We start from the raw sequence: 14,197 nt of genomic DNA, 5'->3' as shown, positions 1-14,197 counted from the left end.
CTACAGGTGTCAGGAAACCTGAAGAATGTCACATTGGCCGTTATACATGCAGGTGTATCCACGTCTCTCACATGCGCCATTGTACCGCTGAACCGCTTACTTTTAGTAGTATGCCAGCTGCAGCATGCATGGAGTTTGCAGGGTTGTGTGTGTTGCAGATTGAAGTTGTGCTGAAGTTTCTTATGTTATACATTTGTGCATGATGCTTATAAAGGTGGATAATGATGAATGCGTTGCTAAATCCGACTAGTCAGTGCGTGATCTTAGCTGTTTTTTAACACAAGGATCTGTCTAAGACATATGCCACCTAAGAAGCTCGTTCGAAACAGGAATAATTATACTATAGAAGGTCTTTGAGACAGAATAAATATGTAATTTTGCAAACTACTATTTGCAAGTGCATATTAAAGATGTAGTTGCTCATTAACCTACAAAGGGAAAGTTTCTGCAAGCTTTTAGAAAGTGATGCAAATGACAGAGCTAATGGAAGGTCTCTCGCTCCCACTCTTTCTCTCTCTCTCTGTTACTGTGGCTTTTGATTTCCCTGTACCTTAATGGTTTGGCTGTTAATCAGATCAATGCCTGCTCACTGCCTGGCCACCATGACATTCAATAAGCGCTCGGTACTGAAAGTACATTTATGGGTACACTTCACACTCCCTGATGTGCCCCTTTATACCTATGAGCTATGAAGTACTTGACCCTGCACGCTTTATTAACACAAACGGCACAGCCCTGATCTTTTATGAGGCAACAGTGAGCGTTTTGATTTAGCTTTTTGTAGAATGTAAAAATGCTTAGTAAAGGTAGTTTTTACTGTTTTTGGGATAGCAGCACTGGGATCAGGAACTCGTGGTTCATTTCCACCTTACTCAGTGAAGTGCAAGTATCAACTGACCTTTCTCACATAGGTCGGTTTTTACACTGTCAGTGTGGGCCTTTAATGCAGAATGTGATTGGGCAATGCGTGGCAGATGGGATTTGGCACCTCACACAAAACTCTTCAAGGGCCCGCAAACACACTTCATTCTCCCATTCGGAAAATTATGCTGCCTTTCTTGATCCAAAACAGAAAAGTGCCCTCACCGGGCCACTCACATCAGCCACGTGGCATCATCCTGTGCTAAAACGCTATGCATCTGTCTTTCTTTGTATATGGGGGGTGGTTATTAGAGGTTTCGACAGGAAATCCAGACAGATTGCTTGAACGTAATTGAAGGGTGAAAATGAAAGCTCTCCAGAGTCATTTTACAGTCTTCCCTCCTCTCAAGATGAGCTCAGACGAGCCCCAACCCAGCAACACTGCCATTATGTGCAATTACTGTACGATCATCCATGTCCAAATACAGCACTGTCATCCCCTGTCTCCCAATAATAAATTATGTTTTATTGGGGTTGGTTCAGTAAGGAAGCGATCTGACAGATCTGGTGATTTACAAGTTGGACACCCTGCACTGTATATATGTATATGTGTACATTATTTGTGTGTTTATATACAGTATATATGATTGCAGGAAACATAGTCACAAACATATCACTGGAGGCCATTTCTTCCTCTATAAGTGCCTCAAATCTTTGCTGAGGACCTGCTGGCGATTATGTGTGCTTGTGTAGATAATCTGTTCCAGAGTCCCCATCATGCATCAGTGATTCACATTAGTTGCCACACAAACACTCCCTCTAGTTTTTTACTTGGAAACACACATGTTTAAAGTGACTCATTGGATATTGAGACACCGTGCAAAATTGTGCACAAGAGAAAGCGTTTTCCAGGAATTTATTGCAAAATCCATTGAAAAAGTTTTATAATCAGACTTTCTCTCTGAGCAAGTCCCACGTGACATTAGCTGAATGATCGAGCTTTACAGCGCAGTCATATGCTTATGCCGCTTATGTGAGCTCTGTGTCTCATTTAGAGACATGATTGATAACTTTAATTATATGGCTTGTTGTAGAGCAATGTTACTTTTCTAAACAATAAGACTTTTTATTATGCGCACAATTTAATGGAAGAGAAAACCCCCTTGTGTTACATATAGATGCCATGCCAGAAAGACGAAGTCTTTTGACATTTAGCCACATTTTTTCATTGACTTAGTAACCACCTGGTACACCCTAGCAACCATATATACATTTTAGCAACCACCCAATAGTTCACATTGCATTACAATTTTGAGCAGACAAGCACTTTCCCCTTAAAAAAATGTTCACTTCCTAAAAACATTTATGATGGAGATCCTACAATATTTATTGTATTTTAGCCAGTTTATACACACATTTCGCCTTTAATGCTGATTTCAAAATGACTTTGAAGGTGAGTTTGTTGTTGCATATCCCAGATTAAGTTCCGGCCAAACCCGGCTGCTGAGCTCTAGTTTTGCGTGTGATAGTACTGGCCCTGTTTAAGCATATCCCTGCTCTCCATGATAAGAGGTGAGGCATACAGAAAATGCTCATCCACCCCAGCAGTGCTGAGGGAATTAGCATACGTTAGTTGCCTGGGGGCCAAGATTATTGTTCTGTCTTAAATTCAATTTCTCCTACCTCAGGACAAGCTGTATGAGGATTAACTCTCTCTCTTTTTCCCGCTCTGGGTGTACCTATCACTCGGTGTACAAAAAGGTATCCTTCATGTTGGCTTTGTGGCTAGCATGTGACATGTTATCAGTCAGTACCGTATGGATCAGGTTTAAATGATTTCCAGACATGGCTGGGAATTGTTGTGTGTTCGATGCAATGCCTAACTCAACAGTCAGCATGTGAACATCTCTAGAATATATCTGTGTTACACACAAATCGCTTAACAGGAGTCACTAAATAATGTTTCTTTTGATCTGAAGGGGTATGTTTAAATGTTTTAATTTAGTTTTATAGAAAAATATAATTGTTCAAATGTACTGCAAAACTAAAATTTTATTTTGAAATACATGAAAATAATGAAGAAATGCAGCCCGTAAGAGCCCAGAATTGACGGAAACTCCATCAATATTGTTAAAAAGCATCTTACAGTGAAACCTCAAATAAAATACTGAGGGAACATTTCTGCAAGGCAATGGGTGACTATATTAAAGAAGTTTTGAATATTTCACTGTGTTTTAGTCATAACATACTTCCCATAGGTAAATTAGTTTTATTCTATATGTTTGCTTTATTCTACAGGTTTTTTATATTGTTATATATGTCAAATATTACAATGTAATTCTTGCATGACTAAGTTCAAGACATTCTTTAATTTCCTGACATTGAGTTATGAGTGTAGCAGGTGTGTCTATGTCTGTGTATATGTAAATGTTTGATTGTGGGATGAAAATTGCTTCCTGGTAATGGATATGTCTGTTGTAAGTTATTAGAGATAAGAGCAAACATCCTGTGATGTGAGCTACTCATGGCAACAAAATGTAGAAATGAGAAAGAAAGATGAGACTGAGGTTATGCTAAGAAAGATGCTACATAAAATTGTATATATGTGTGTTTGAATGATATCTTTTTTAGAAAGCTGTACATCATTTGACATTACAAATCCTGGGTTATTAGCGACTCGTTGGATCCAAATGAGACAAACCCAGCCATTGGGTTAAATTACCCAAAAGATGTTTACATTTTGGGTTGAAACAATTCATCATAGGTTAATCACGTTGGGGTCATCCCTTTTTGACCCAACACTGGTTTGATAATTACCCCAGCATTTTGTTTTATTGTCCAAATCTGGAAAGTATTCAGAGATTGAGAACTGTGTCAGCTCCAAAACTGCCTTTCTCCATATGTACACCAGACAAATTAGTCTCCTAGCAGTTTCAGTATTATTGCATGAAACAGGATGATTAAATGAGAAGTGACTCACCATGGTGAAAACTAAGAGTTAGTGTTACTGAACTGAACTTCATAGAGAGAAACGATCTCCTGTGTTGTGCTAAGATGAAAAGAACTTAATTGAGCTTTTCTGGCTTAATACTCTTATACTCTCTAAACATGGAGGGGTTTTGAAACTGGATTACTGATAGGATGTTTAGCAAACTTAACAGACAAGTAACAGCGTCATAAAAATCATTACGACATTTAATGTATTAGTTTTTTATCAAAATTAAGAATTTTTTCATAATCAGGGAACTATACACTAACTCTTATGGGGCGTACTCACCAAACGTGAATTTAACGATTATTCAATGAGTAGATTACATACAAAGTCAATGCAAAGACGCGAATAGACACAAATTAAAAAATTCGCAATTCACCTCAAAACTCGTCTTTGCGCAAGTTAAAAGAATTTAACTTTGAAATATTTGCATGGCACGAAATTAAATCCTGCGAGTAACATAGAGTGAGGAACTCGGTGCAAAATCTTAGGGTTCCTCTTTGATCCTGTTTCTCATTTGCTTATTCCCCCCTTCTTCCGGCAGTTTTGCATCGCTGCTTAAGCACTAATTGCTTTGTTACAGTGATGTTTTGAAAGGAAGCTACACTAATCCAGTAAGCTAATTAATAGGTCTTTTTAAAACGTTCAGATTTAGACAAGAAATGCAAATGTGAAATGCTTTTCATCTGATATGGGTGAAGGTGGGGATTTGTTTGTGCAGAATGACATTCTGGACAGCATAGCGGCAACACTCCTGGGAGCTGCAGGTGCATCTTTGCAAATTGCTGCTTGCAAAACCCTGCTGTTAAGCTTGAAAGACTTTGTGTATGTTGTGCCTCAGAGGGGTTAGTTATCTAACAAATGCAGCCTGGTTCTTCTTTGCCCCTCTCTAGACCTCCTTTAGGCTGAGTGGCCTGGTGTAATTGAGTGCCACCTGAAAGGTTCTTATGAAAGGTGGGTTATCAGCTCGCTCTAATCCAAAGGGAATGTGGAGGGGAAGAAATTGGGGAAACGGTACACTCACATGGGGTGTAAGCGTTAACGCTTCTCATTTACTTTCTATGGGTGATGTCATGCTTTTTCCGAACTGAATTGTAGATCAGTCGGAGTCACGTCACTGCCGTTGTTCGCGGCAGGAGTTTAACATGTCTCAACTTTTCATGGCCAGCGCATGCGTCAGTTCATAAGATCGCCTTATGCAAATAACCTAGTGCAGAGCCAGACAATTACTTTTATGCAAAACCATGCGGCCACTGTGATTGGCTGTTGGTCACGCTTCAGACACGCCTTCCATTAAGCATTCATTATATGTTTGGATCTCTGCAGTTTGTTAGTTTTTTGGGTAAGATACTACTGTGGAAAGTACGTATGTGTAAATCTTGTAAATAATGGCAAGGGATGATTGTGGCCATTGCAAACCTAGTTAAGTGGCATATATGGGTACAATTATAATGTAGCTCATTAAGTGGGCCTATTGAAAATGTTGTTCAATAAAAGTTATACTGGTTACTATATACTTCTGCTCTGCAGACATTTTTATCCAAAAAGTTTTATCCTGCTGTGTTCAGCTGCAACAGGAGCAGATTGTGTCTCTGTTGTCTTGGTTGGAGCTCAGCAAGAATTTGTGTTCTGGTACGGCTCCTACATGCCCTTCAGACCGCATGCATCAGATTTTACCACATCCACATGCTGTTTGAAAGCAACAGACAAGCTCAAGGGCAAGAAACTTTGCTTTCTTGGCTCGATAGAAAAGCTGAGAGTTCACTTTGCTGTGTCCAAATGCACACTGACTGCAAATTTCTTGTCTGTTTACTGTACTGATCCTTGGTGTTTCTCTTTCTATCCCTCTCTATCAGGCGAAACCTCACTAAGCTCTCGTTGATCTTCAGTCACATGCTGGCCGAGATCAAAGCCATCTTTCCGGGCGGACAGTTCCAGGGAGACACGTTCCGGATTACCAAGGCAGATGCCGCAGATTTCTGGAGAAGATCTTTTGGAGAAAAGTAAAAGCACTTTCTTTCATTTCTGCTATATCAGATCTGCTCTTTCCAGGCCCTCATTAGAGATCCAATCAATTAAAGCGCTTTAGCATGGAGAGATGCTTTTCACTCCCCCATTTAAGTGGGGTGAACTGTCTGGTCATGTGCTGAAGCACTCCCCCAATGATTCAGCATACATTTTCCCATCTAATTAGGCACCACAATGCCTTTCGAGTCAGCATTTACAAGGTGAAGGTCACTGATTTTGTAGAGTTTTAGGCTAATACTAAGCATTAAGGGGTAATGCTGTAATACGACATTTCTCAAATGACTTGACCAGTCTAGACTTGTGGGAAAGTTATGCAGTACAGTCAGATCTTATAGATACAGACTGAGGCCGTAACAGTGTACCAGTGCATACCTGTGTACATTATGTGGATGCTATAAGATACTTTAAATTATTAACTAAATTATTAGTTTGCTTAGTGTTCTAACTGTGCATTCAGACCGCCACCGGCGAGAGCGTCAAAGTGGCCGGAAGTCATTCATTTTCAATGAGAGCCGGCGGCGAGCTCCGGCGAGCAGTGGCGCGGCGAGCTTTGGACGGTTTGAGCGTCGAGGAGAGTTGAAATCAGCTCAACTTTATGGTAATGCGCTATGACGCGGTTCGGCGGCAACCAATCGGAAGGCGGAAATGTTCACCGGCAACCAATCGGAAGGCGGAAACCTCTGCCTGAGAGGAGTTCAGAGAATGCATTCGAGCGTCAGAGCATCCACTACAACTTTTCTTTAGCGTCGTTGTCAGGGCAGCCAGAGCTTTTATTGACGCTCTCGCCGGTGGCGGTCTGAATGCACAGTAAGGCTTCATTCACACTGCACACAAATCCAGTTTGGTTTTAAAACATGATCTTCTTGACCGATAGTCTGCACTGTCATTTGCAGGAACTTGAGCCGGTTGTTCAGACAGTGTAATCAATATCTGATGGGTCTACATTGGTTGCTACAGTTATGATGTAAGCATTACGATGCTAGTAGACTTAGTCTGACAATACCGCATACTTTGCATGATAACATGCGTTTTAAATGAAAAGGAATCTATTTTAGGCTGAGACATTTTCAAGAGAATTGGATTTACAACATCCCCTCTGGATGTGGTTTGGATGACTTTAACTCATAAAATCATGTCTACCTTGAATGCACTACTTGGGATAAAAGTGTTTGCCAGATGCATAAATGTAAAATCTTTGAAATTGTTTAAATGATAAAGGCCTTTTTATTTTCAAATCCTGATAAGGAAGAAAATGATAAAATAATGCTTTCAAGAAATAATGAATTCTGTCTGATGACTCTGTATCTTTATGAGGTGTTGTCCGTTTGCAGATGGCAATGTTTAATTCATTATAAATCTCTGCGGATGTCTCGTATTTCACCTTCTGTTGAATCCAGCAAATCTGAAGGTTCAAGGAAACACAGGCATGGAAACACAGTCAGTGATGGGGCAGGAAGGTCTCATAATGGGGCAGGTGTGATTAGCTGTAGAGGAAGCACCGGGGATAAGAGAGAGGGAGATGGAGAGACTGGAAAAGACTGACGCAGTCTCTAGTGTGTATCTTGTTACTGCTCTTGATATTTTATAGATTATTATAAAGGTCTACTTCCCGCTCTGTACGGAGGAAGTGTGTGTGAGTCATTGATTCGAGAAATAGAGCACTCTTCCTTTAGCTCTTCTATCTCTCTCTTTTTCGGTCTCTCTGTGTGTGGGGAAATGGAAAACTCAGCATCCTTATCCTGCAAGCACACATCAATCAAGTGAGCACTAGAGCACAAATCTGTAGACACTTTGTACAGGGGTGTGTCCAGATTGCTGGCCTACAATGGCTTTAGGGAGCCCCATAATTTTAGCTATCACACAGATTTTAGAGATGGGCACAAGTGGTCAGATGTGACAGCTTAATAAAAAAATTTGAATGTCATGTCTAGGGGGGCGTGCACACCAAAGCTTTTACTCCCACGGCCGGCTTATGTTTTTAATTGTTTCTAATGGAAGTGCTGCGTTTTTAAAAAAAGCCAGCGTTTTTGTTCCACGCTGAAAGCTGTGGTCGAGAGTTTAAAATATTTAACTTTGGGTGAAAAGCTCAGCTTGTCGATGTCAGTTCTCACACAGCTGTCCAATCACAGTGATGGAGGGGCGGGACGAATATCAGAACAGCCAACTGGCGCATAGTACAACGACTGATAAACAAAGCAGAAGTATCACATCAAAGCGCTCAGCTGAAGAAAACTGGCGCACAGCTGAAAAAACTTCAGCATCCTCCAGGAATTTTCAGATGCGTTTTAAATCTTTGGTGTGCACGCTACCTAGGGCTGCACAATCTGTTGTTTCAGGATCGCAGTGTGCGACCAGTGGCAGCCGGTGACTTCTCTTCTAAAGGTTGCAAATTCAAAATATGTGTTCGGTGCATCATGTACACCTATGAATCATGCGTGATGTCAAAATACATGCCTGCTGCACACGCATCGAGAATTTTTGATAAACAAGACGTTCACAAAATACTCGCAAAACATTAACTTAAGAGACGATTCACACCGGATGCGTGGCTTGAGCGTGTCCATTTTTATTTAGGCTCCCATGTTAGCAGGTTTGACCGTGCACACCGCCTGCATGACGCGTGCATCCTAGGAATAGGACCAACGCCTATTTTTCACGCCACACGCAAGCGTCCTGGAAGCGTCAGGTCAGTTTATCAATAGGAAACATACATAGGCTAGCAGCAGCAGCGCTGTGTCAGAAACACTTCTGATAAGCAAGGGCATAGAAAACGCCACGCAGCTGACATGCGAAAGACGCGCAACAGACACGCCACGCAGCCGGTGTGAATCGGCCCTAACTCTAAACTCTGATTACACATGAGATTAACCAAGTATCTGGCAATCGTGAGCGTCTCTTTTATAATAAACCCCTTTGAAGCGTCTGCAGCAGGCACGTATTTTGACATGACGCATGATAATCATAAGTTTACATGACATACCAAATACAATTTTGATATGAAGGGCGCCCTTGAAAAAAATCAACTTTCGCCCAAAAACTTAAATCTTTTCAAACGGAGCTTTTCAATGTCATCTGGTGAAGTCATCCAGTTTTTCTCATATCACAATTTTACATCACAGATAAACAAAACACCACAATGTCAGTTTCCCCTAATATCGTGCAGGCCCAGTCATGTCAGTAATTCACCTGCCAATCTCTCTATCTTTCTTTTTCCCTCTCTCTGTATCTATCTCTCTCATATCTCACTCTCTCTTTCTCTCATTTTCTCTATGCATCAGTGACGCCGTTTCTGATAATGGAATATAATGCCTTTACTCACAGTAACCAGGGAACGGAATAAATGTGAACTCACCTCCGCACTCCTCCTCTTTGTAATCTGATCACTGTTCTGAGATCAGTTGCAGTTCTTAGACATCAGGAAGGTTTAGTGCATTGCCCTTTACCCTCTTCTGCTGATGTATAGACAAACCCTACTTAGAACCAAGGACATACTGGTATATAGATTTGCTTCTGTGGGTGGCACTGGCCTGCTGTTTCTCGGACTGACGTGTCGAGAAGGGATTTGATTTCGCAGCTAATTAAACTCCCTTCTGTCCACCAAGACTTAAAATCCCGTTTAAATTTGAAAATTGGCCGCAGGCCAGTAAGAGCACAGTTTCCAGAGGCAACACTGGAGGCCACCAGCTGAGCTGTCTGTTTTTTGTCTTACTTAGACAGCATCTGTTTACCGAATTAAAATATTGCACTCGCTTATTTTCTCTGATAGCGGGGGAGATTATCACACAAGCTAACAAAATTGACAGATTGCCTGGGGCTGGCACTGTGTTGCCAGTTTTTGACTTCAGTTGCTGTTTCCAAGCCATTCAATTGCTTCCTACAAAAATTGGAATTGTTTACCACATACCAAATAAATAAAAATGTAGGTTTTTTGAGTGTTTGCATGAGGCATAAATACATACAATGGCATTTTGGGTGGTCATAGTTAGGATAGCAGCTGTAAGCAGACGCTGATTCTGCAGTGTTATGCTTTAAAGGGCACCTATTATGGCGTTTTTACAAGGTGTAATATAAGTCTCAGTTGTGCCCAGTGTGTGTCTGTGAAGTTTCAGCACAGATCATTTATTATAGCATGTCCAAAATACCCCTATTTGGGTGGAAGCAAAAGCGGATTGTTTTAATGTCTGTACCTTTAAATGCAAATGAGCTACAGCTCCTTACTTCCTTACAAACAAACAGTGAGCACTTTCAGTTAAAATATATCTGATTAATACAGTCTGAGACGATATTATCTAGTGGACAGAGTACAACTCTCTGATGGTGGAAACTATGGTAATGCAGGACTGTAAGTGGGCGAGGCTTTATCACTGTGACCTCACATTGATAAGAGTAGTGCTGTTGGTTATTAGCCTTATTTTTTAGGTTTAATTACACAGAATTCATGATAAATGAATGTATTTTGTAAAATGTTATAAAACTGGCCCCCCCGGCACCATCTCGCGGCCCCCCTGGGGGCCCCGGACACCAGTTTAAGAACCATTGACTTAAAACATCCCAAAACTTAAAATTTGAATTAAACAAAACATATTAAATTATATAATGTAGTCCTGTTTTTAGTAGCCTTATTTGTCTGAGGTTTAATTAGACAGAATTTATGATAAATTAATGTATTTTATAAAATTACATTAAACTGGGGCCTCCTGGCACCGTTTCAGGGCCCCCTAGGGAGCGAAGCCCCCCTGTTTGAGACCACTGCCTTAATGTAACGGAAGTGATTTAAATATAAGATTTGCTAGTATAGAGCACAATTTAAACTGTCTCGGGCCTGATTCTCCACCCATACACTTATTGTTAGTGGCATGATGCCTTTGTGTGTTGGAAAGGACAAGGTCTTTTATTATGGTCCTTGTTGTGTCCCCAGAGATGCACTGTACCCATTAAAACATTTTCTTAAATTAAGGGGTCAGCGATTTTAATAATTTTACTTAAACATGTAGTCTTTATATTGATATTGTCTTCATCCACCTGCCACTCACAGTACCTAGAGCTTTTCGCTTCTCTCCTCTCGTTCTCAATTTATGAGTCATGCCCTAATGCCATTACCCTTCATTAAACTCACCAAATGCATTTGCTTTCTGTTAAAGCAGAACAGCCTTATCAAGATTGACACCCTTCAGGACAACCTCTCGTGCTGTTTACAGATGAGGATAAAACTGATGATTTTGTTTTTCACGTTGACTGGAATTTAGCAGGTTTATCAGAGGGCAGAGCGCGTTTCCTCATTTCTCGACATGCATAGCAATGCGTCAGCACTTCTGTACTGTATCTGGTTATGGTTGCTGATTAATAAATATGCAAAACAGCGTTTTGCTTCTGGAATAAGGGGTCAATTCTCTGCTGAACTGGAGGGTAATTATTTGAAAAACGCATAACGCTCAGAGCTCAGGGCGTGACAGAGATGAGTTTGAGGGCTGAGATGATAAACCCCTTCATTTGGTTTACAAAGAGCAGTTGTTCGCTCGCTCGCTCGCGTGTGGTTCTTATGTAAATGAAGGCTTTCGGCGGCGTTGTGCGTGTCTGTGTGTTTTGTCATAGCTATACATAATGTAATAAAATGAGTTAATTGCTATTCAGAGGAAATTATGAATGTGCTATTCAGAGAGATATTTACATGTTATGGTATCTAATATCTAGCAACTCCCAGGTCAGGTCATACGTATGTATGTTTTCGACATACATGTAAATTAAATAGGTGTACAGTGTCATTATTCTAGCATGTACTTTTATGAGCAGTCTACTTCTCATGTTACAACCTACTTGAGAAGAAACCTTTTATTGTGCTCCTCATTTGTAAGTCGCTTTGGATAAAATTGTCTGGGAAATGAATAAATGTAAATGTAGAATGTAAATGTCCTTTCCTCATCTGCCTGTGTTTGGACAAACTGGTAGCCTCACCCCAAACTCACGTCATTGAGCCAGAAGTTGACTCAAAAAGAAAGCAATGTTGAAGTCCCTTTATTTAATATGTTGGGTAAATGGGTGTAAGAGAAAGGTCTTACACCAGCAAACTGCTCACCTCTTTAATAAGAGTTAGCAGAGTCTGTGTTTTATTATTAACCTGCCGTTTAATCGGTTTCACCTTAGCCGATTCACTACAGCTACTCTGTCATAATCCATGTCATTGTTCTTGGCATTCGAGTGCCATGTTTTATTTCTTTAACATCATGATTAATAGGCTCTTGTCCTCACGATGACTTAAGATAGTATTGCGCATACCTTTCATGTTGAGCCAGAACAGTTTTTCTTCTTGGCAAACCTGGGCTACTCGTGAAACCCGAAAGTTTCCCGTCTCTGTGCCAATGCATTCTTCCTGAGGAACAGTAGCTGGCGGGGGCGACAGAGATGATGGGTGATGTTCTCTCAGCTTGCCTGACACTGTCAGAATCAGGAACAGTAGAGACTCTGTTATTAGCGTGACAAGTCTTTCTTCTCGTCTGACCTGAAGTAATGTTATGACAGCTCAATGTGCCCATTAGACCGAAGTGAGTGTTAAACAAAAAACAAAAAGAGAACATGGTGCTTTTGGGTAGAAGTTCTCCATTGTGGACTCATTTTGTGCTGTTTTCTCACGGTTACATTACAGTGTGTCTGAATGTGTTAACTTGTTCATTTTTTTAATGGACGGCGTTTATGAAACTGTTCTTCGAGAAGTCACAGCTGAGTGTGGGTGGCACATTTCTCTGGTGTAAAACTCATCAACTCCCATTTTGTCTCTATCCTAGACCTTCACATTTTTTAGGTTTTAGGTAGTTGTACAGTCACAGACATGGAGTAAAACAGGCTGACAAAGCAGTAGATTTAAAAGAGTGAATTTTATCAAATGTTTTATCTGTGTGTTTAAACATAAAGGAGACTTTTTTGTGAGGCTTTTGCAGCGTCTGTACAGATAAATAATGTGTGGTTTCAGTTAAGACAAATTACCATTAATTTCAACTTCACTGTGCAAGTTTGTCCCACAGACATGAATGATACATTTGATTAAATCATTGACTTGCTGAACTTTTTTAACAATTTCATTTTCATTAAAGGGGACATATTCCCTTCATATATATGAAAATCTGATTTTTTCATGTTTAAGTGCTATAATTGGGTTCCCAGTGCTTCTATGAACCTAGAAAACATGAAAAACTTAGTTTTGGTAAACCATTCTCTGCAAGCATGTGAAAAATAGGTAATTGAAATTTGGCTCCCCCTGTGATGTCAGAAGGGGTTAATACCAGCCCTTAATTTGCACTATCCAACCACGACACTGCCATTTAGTGCAAAGATCAGCTCATTTGCATTTTAAAGGACACAGACACACCCAAAATGGCACACATTTGCTCACACCTACACAGTGGCAATTTTAACATGTTATAATACATTATCTATAGGACATTTTGAGCTTAAACTTTACATCTTAAAAAAGTCTTGTGAAATGTCCACTTTAAAAATGTAAAAAAATATGTTTATTGCTTTAATTGATAAAGCAGCGACTGATGGTCTTGATAAGGGTTAGATGTCTGATTCAGCACATTTTATGCTCATAGCCCAGAGCATTTGAAAAGATTTTACTTTAGCCTAATACTAACGTTGTTGTTTGTGTTTGTTTGTTTGTGTGTGTGTGTGTGTGTGTGTGTGTGTATTCGTGTGGTTTCAGAACAATAGTACCATGGAAGATGTTCAGACAGTGCCTTCACGATGTGCACCCCATCAGCTCCGGGCTGGAGGCCATGGCTCTCAAATCCACCATCGACCTCACCTGCAACGACTACATCTCCGTGTTCGAGTTCGACATCTTCACTCGTCTTTTTCAGGTACACCCTGAACCTGCATCCCACAACCCCTGCCGAAACTTTTTTACAGAGCATCACCCCTCACCATCAGCAAACCCCCATCAGCCGTGCTCATATCAAAATGTCAACTTCTTTTTAAAAACAAGGTATCGTAATAATGAAAGCGATACCCAAGGATCACCCTTGTTTTTCTTTTTCTCCACTGTGGGTTGATGTACTCATTCTGAAGAAAAACCTCTGTGCATAGATAGCTCATAAATACCACAACACTCACGCGTTTGAAAACCTCAAAAATATCTTGGTTTCCCAGAGTTTTGTAGTCATTACACATCTCCATGCGTGGATGGAAAATAGGCACCAGTGCCGGGGATCACCTCTGCGAACGTGTTGAAAGTGGGCGGCTTGTTTTACGCAGAGGAATCCCTTCGTTAGAAAAACACAACCTATTCTTAACCACAAAAGCGCCATGCTAACAAACCCATGT

The 14,197-nt window shown here is 40.5% G+C and overlaps 1 protein-coding gene across 2 annotated transcripts in view; it reads left to right on the top strand.

The window, feature by feature from the left end:
* The window catches only part of cblb (Cbl proto-oncogene B, E3 ubiquitin protein ligase), a 60,216-nt gene that overhangs the window by 23,897 nt on the left and 22,122 nt on the right, over nucleotides 1–14,197 (top strand). For both annotated transcript variants that reach the window (XM_065258772.1, XM_065258764.1), the window contains exons 3-4: nucleotides 5,710–5,856; nucleotides 13,578–13,734. In XM_065258772.1, the coding sequence (XP_065114844.1) occupies nucleotides 5,710–5,856; nucleotides 13,578–13,734 (304 nt within the window). The remainder of the gene's footprint in view (nucleotides 1–5,709; nucleotides 5,857–13,577; nucleotides 13,735–14,197) is intronic.

This window comes from Paramisgurnus dabryanus, chromosome 10 (assembly GCF_030506205.2).
Source record: "Paramisgurnus dabryanus chromosome 10, PD_genome_1.1, whole genome shotgun sequence".
NCBI lineage: Eukaryota > Metazoa > Chordata > Actinopteri > Cypriniformes > Cobitidae > Paramisgurnus > Paramisgurnus dabryanus.
The sequence above is the reverse complement of the archived record's forward strand: the minus strand, read 5'-3'. Positions and strand labels throughout refer to the sequence as shown.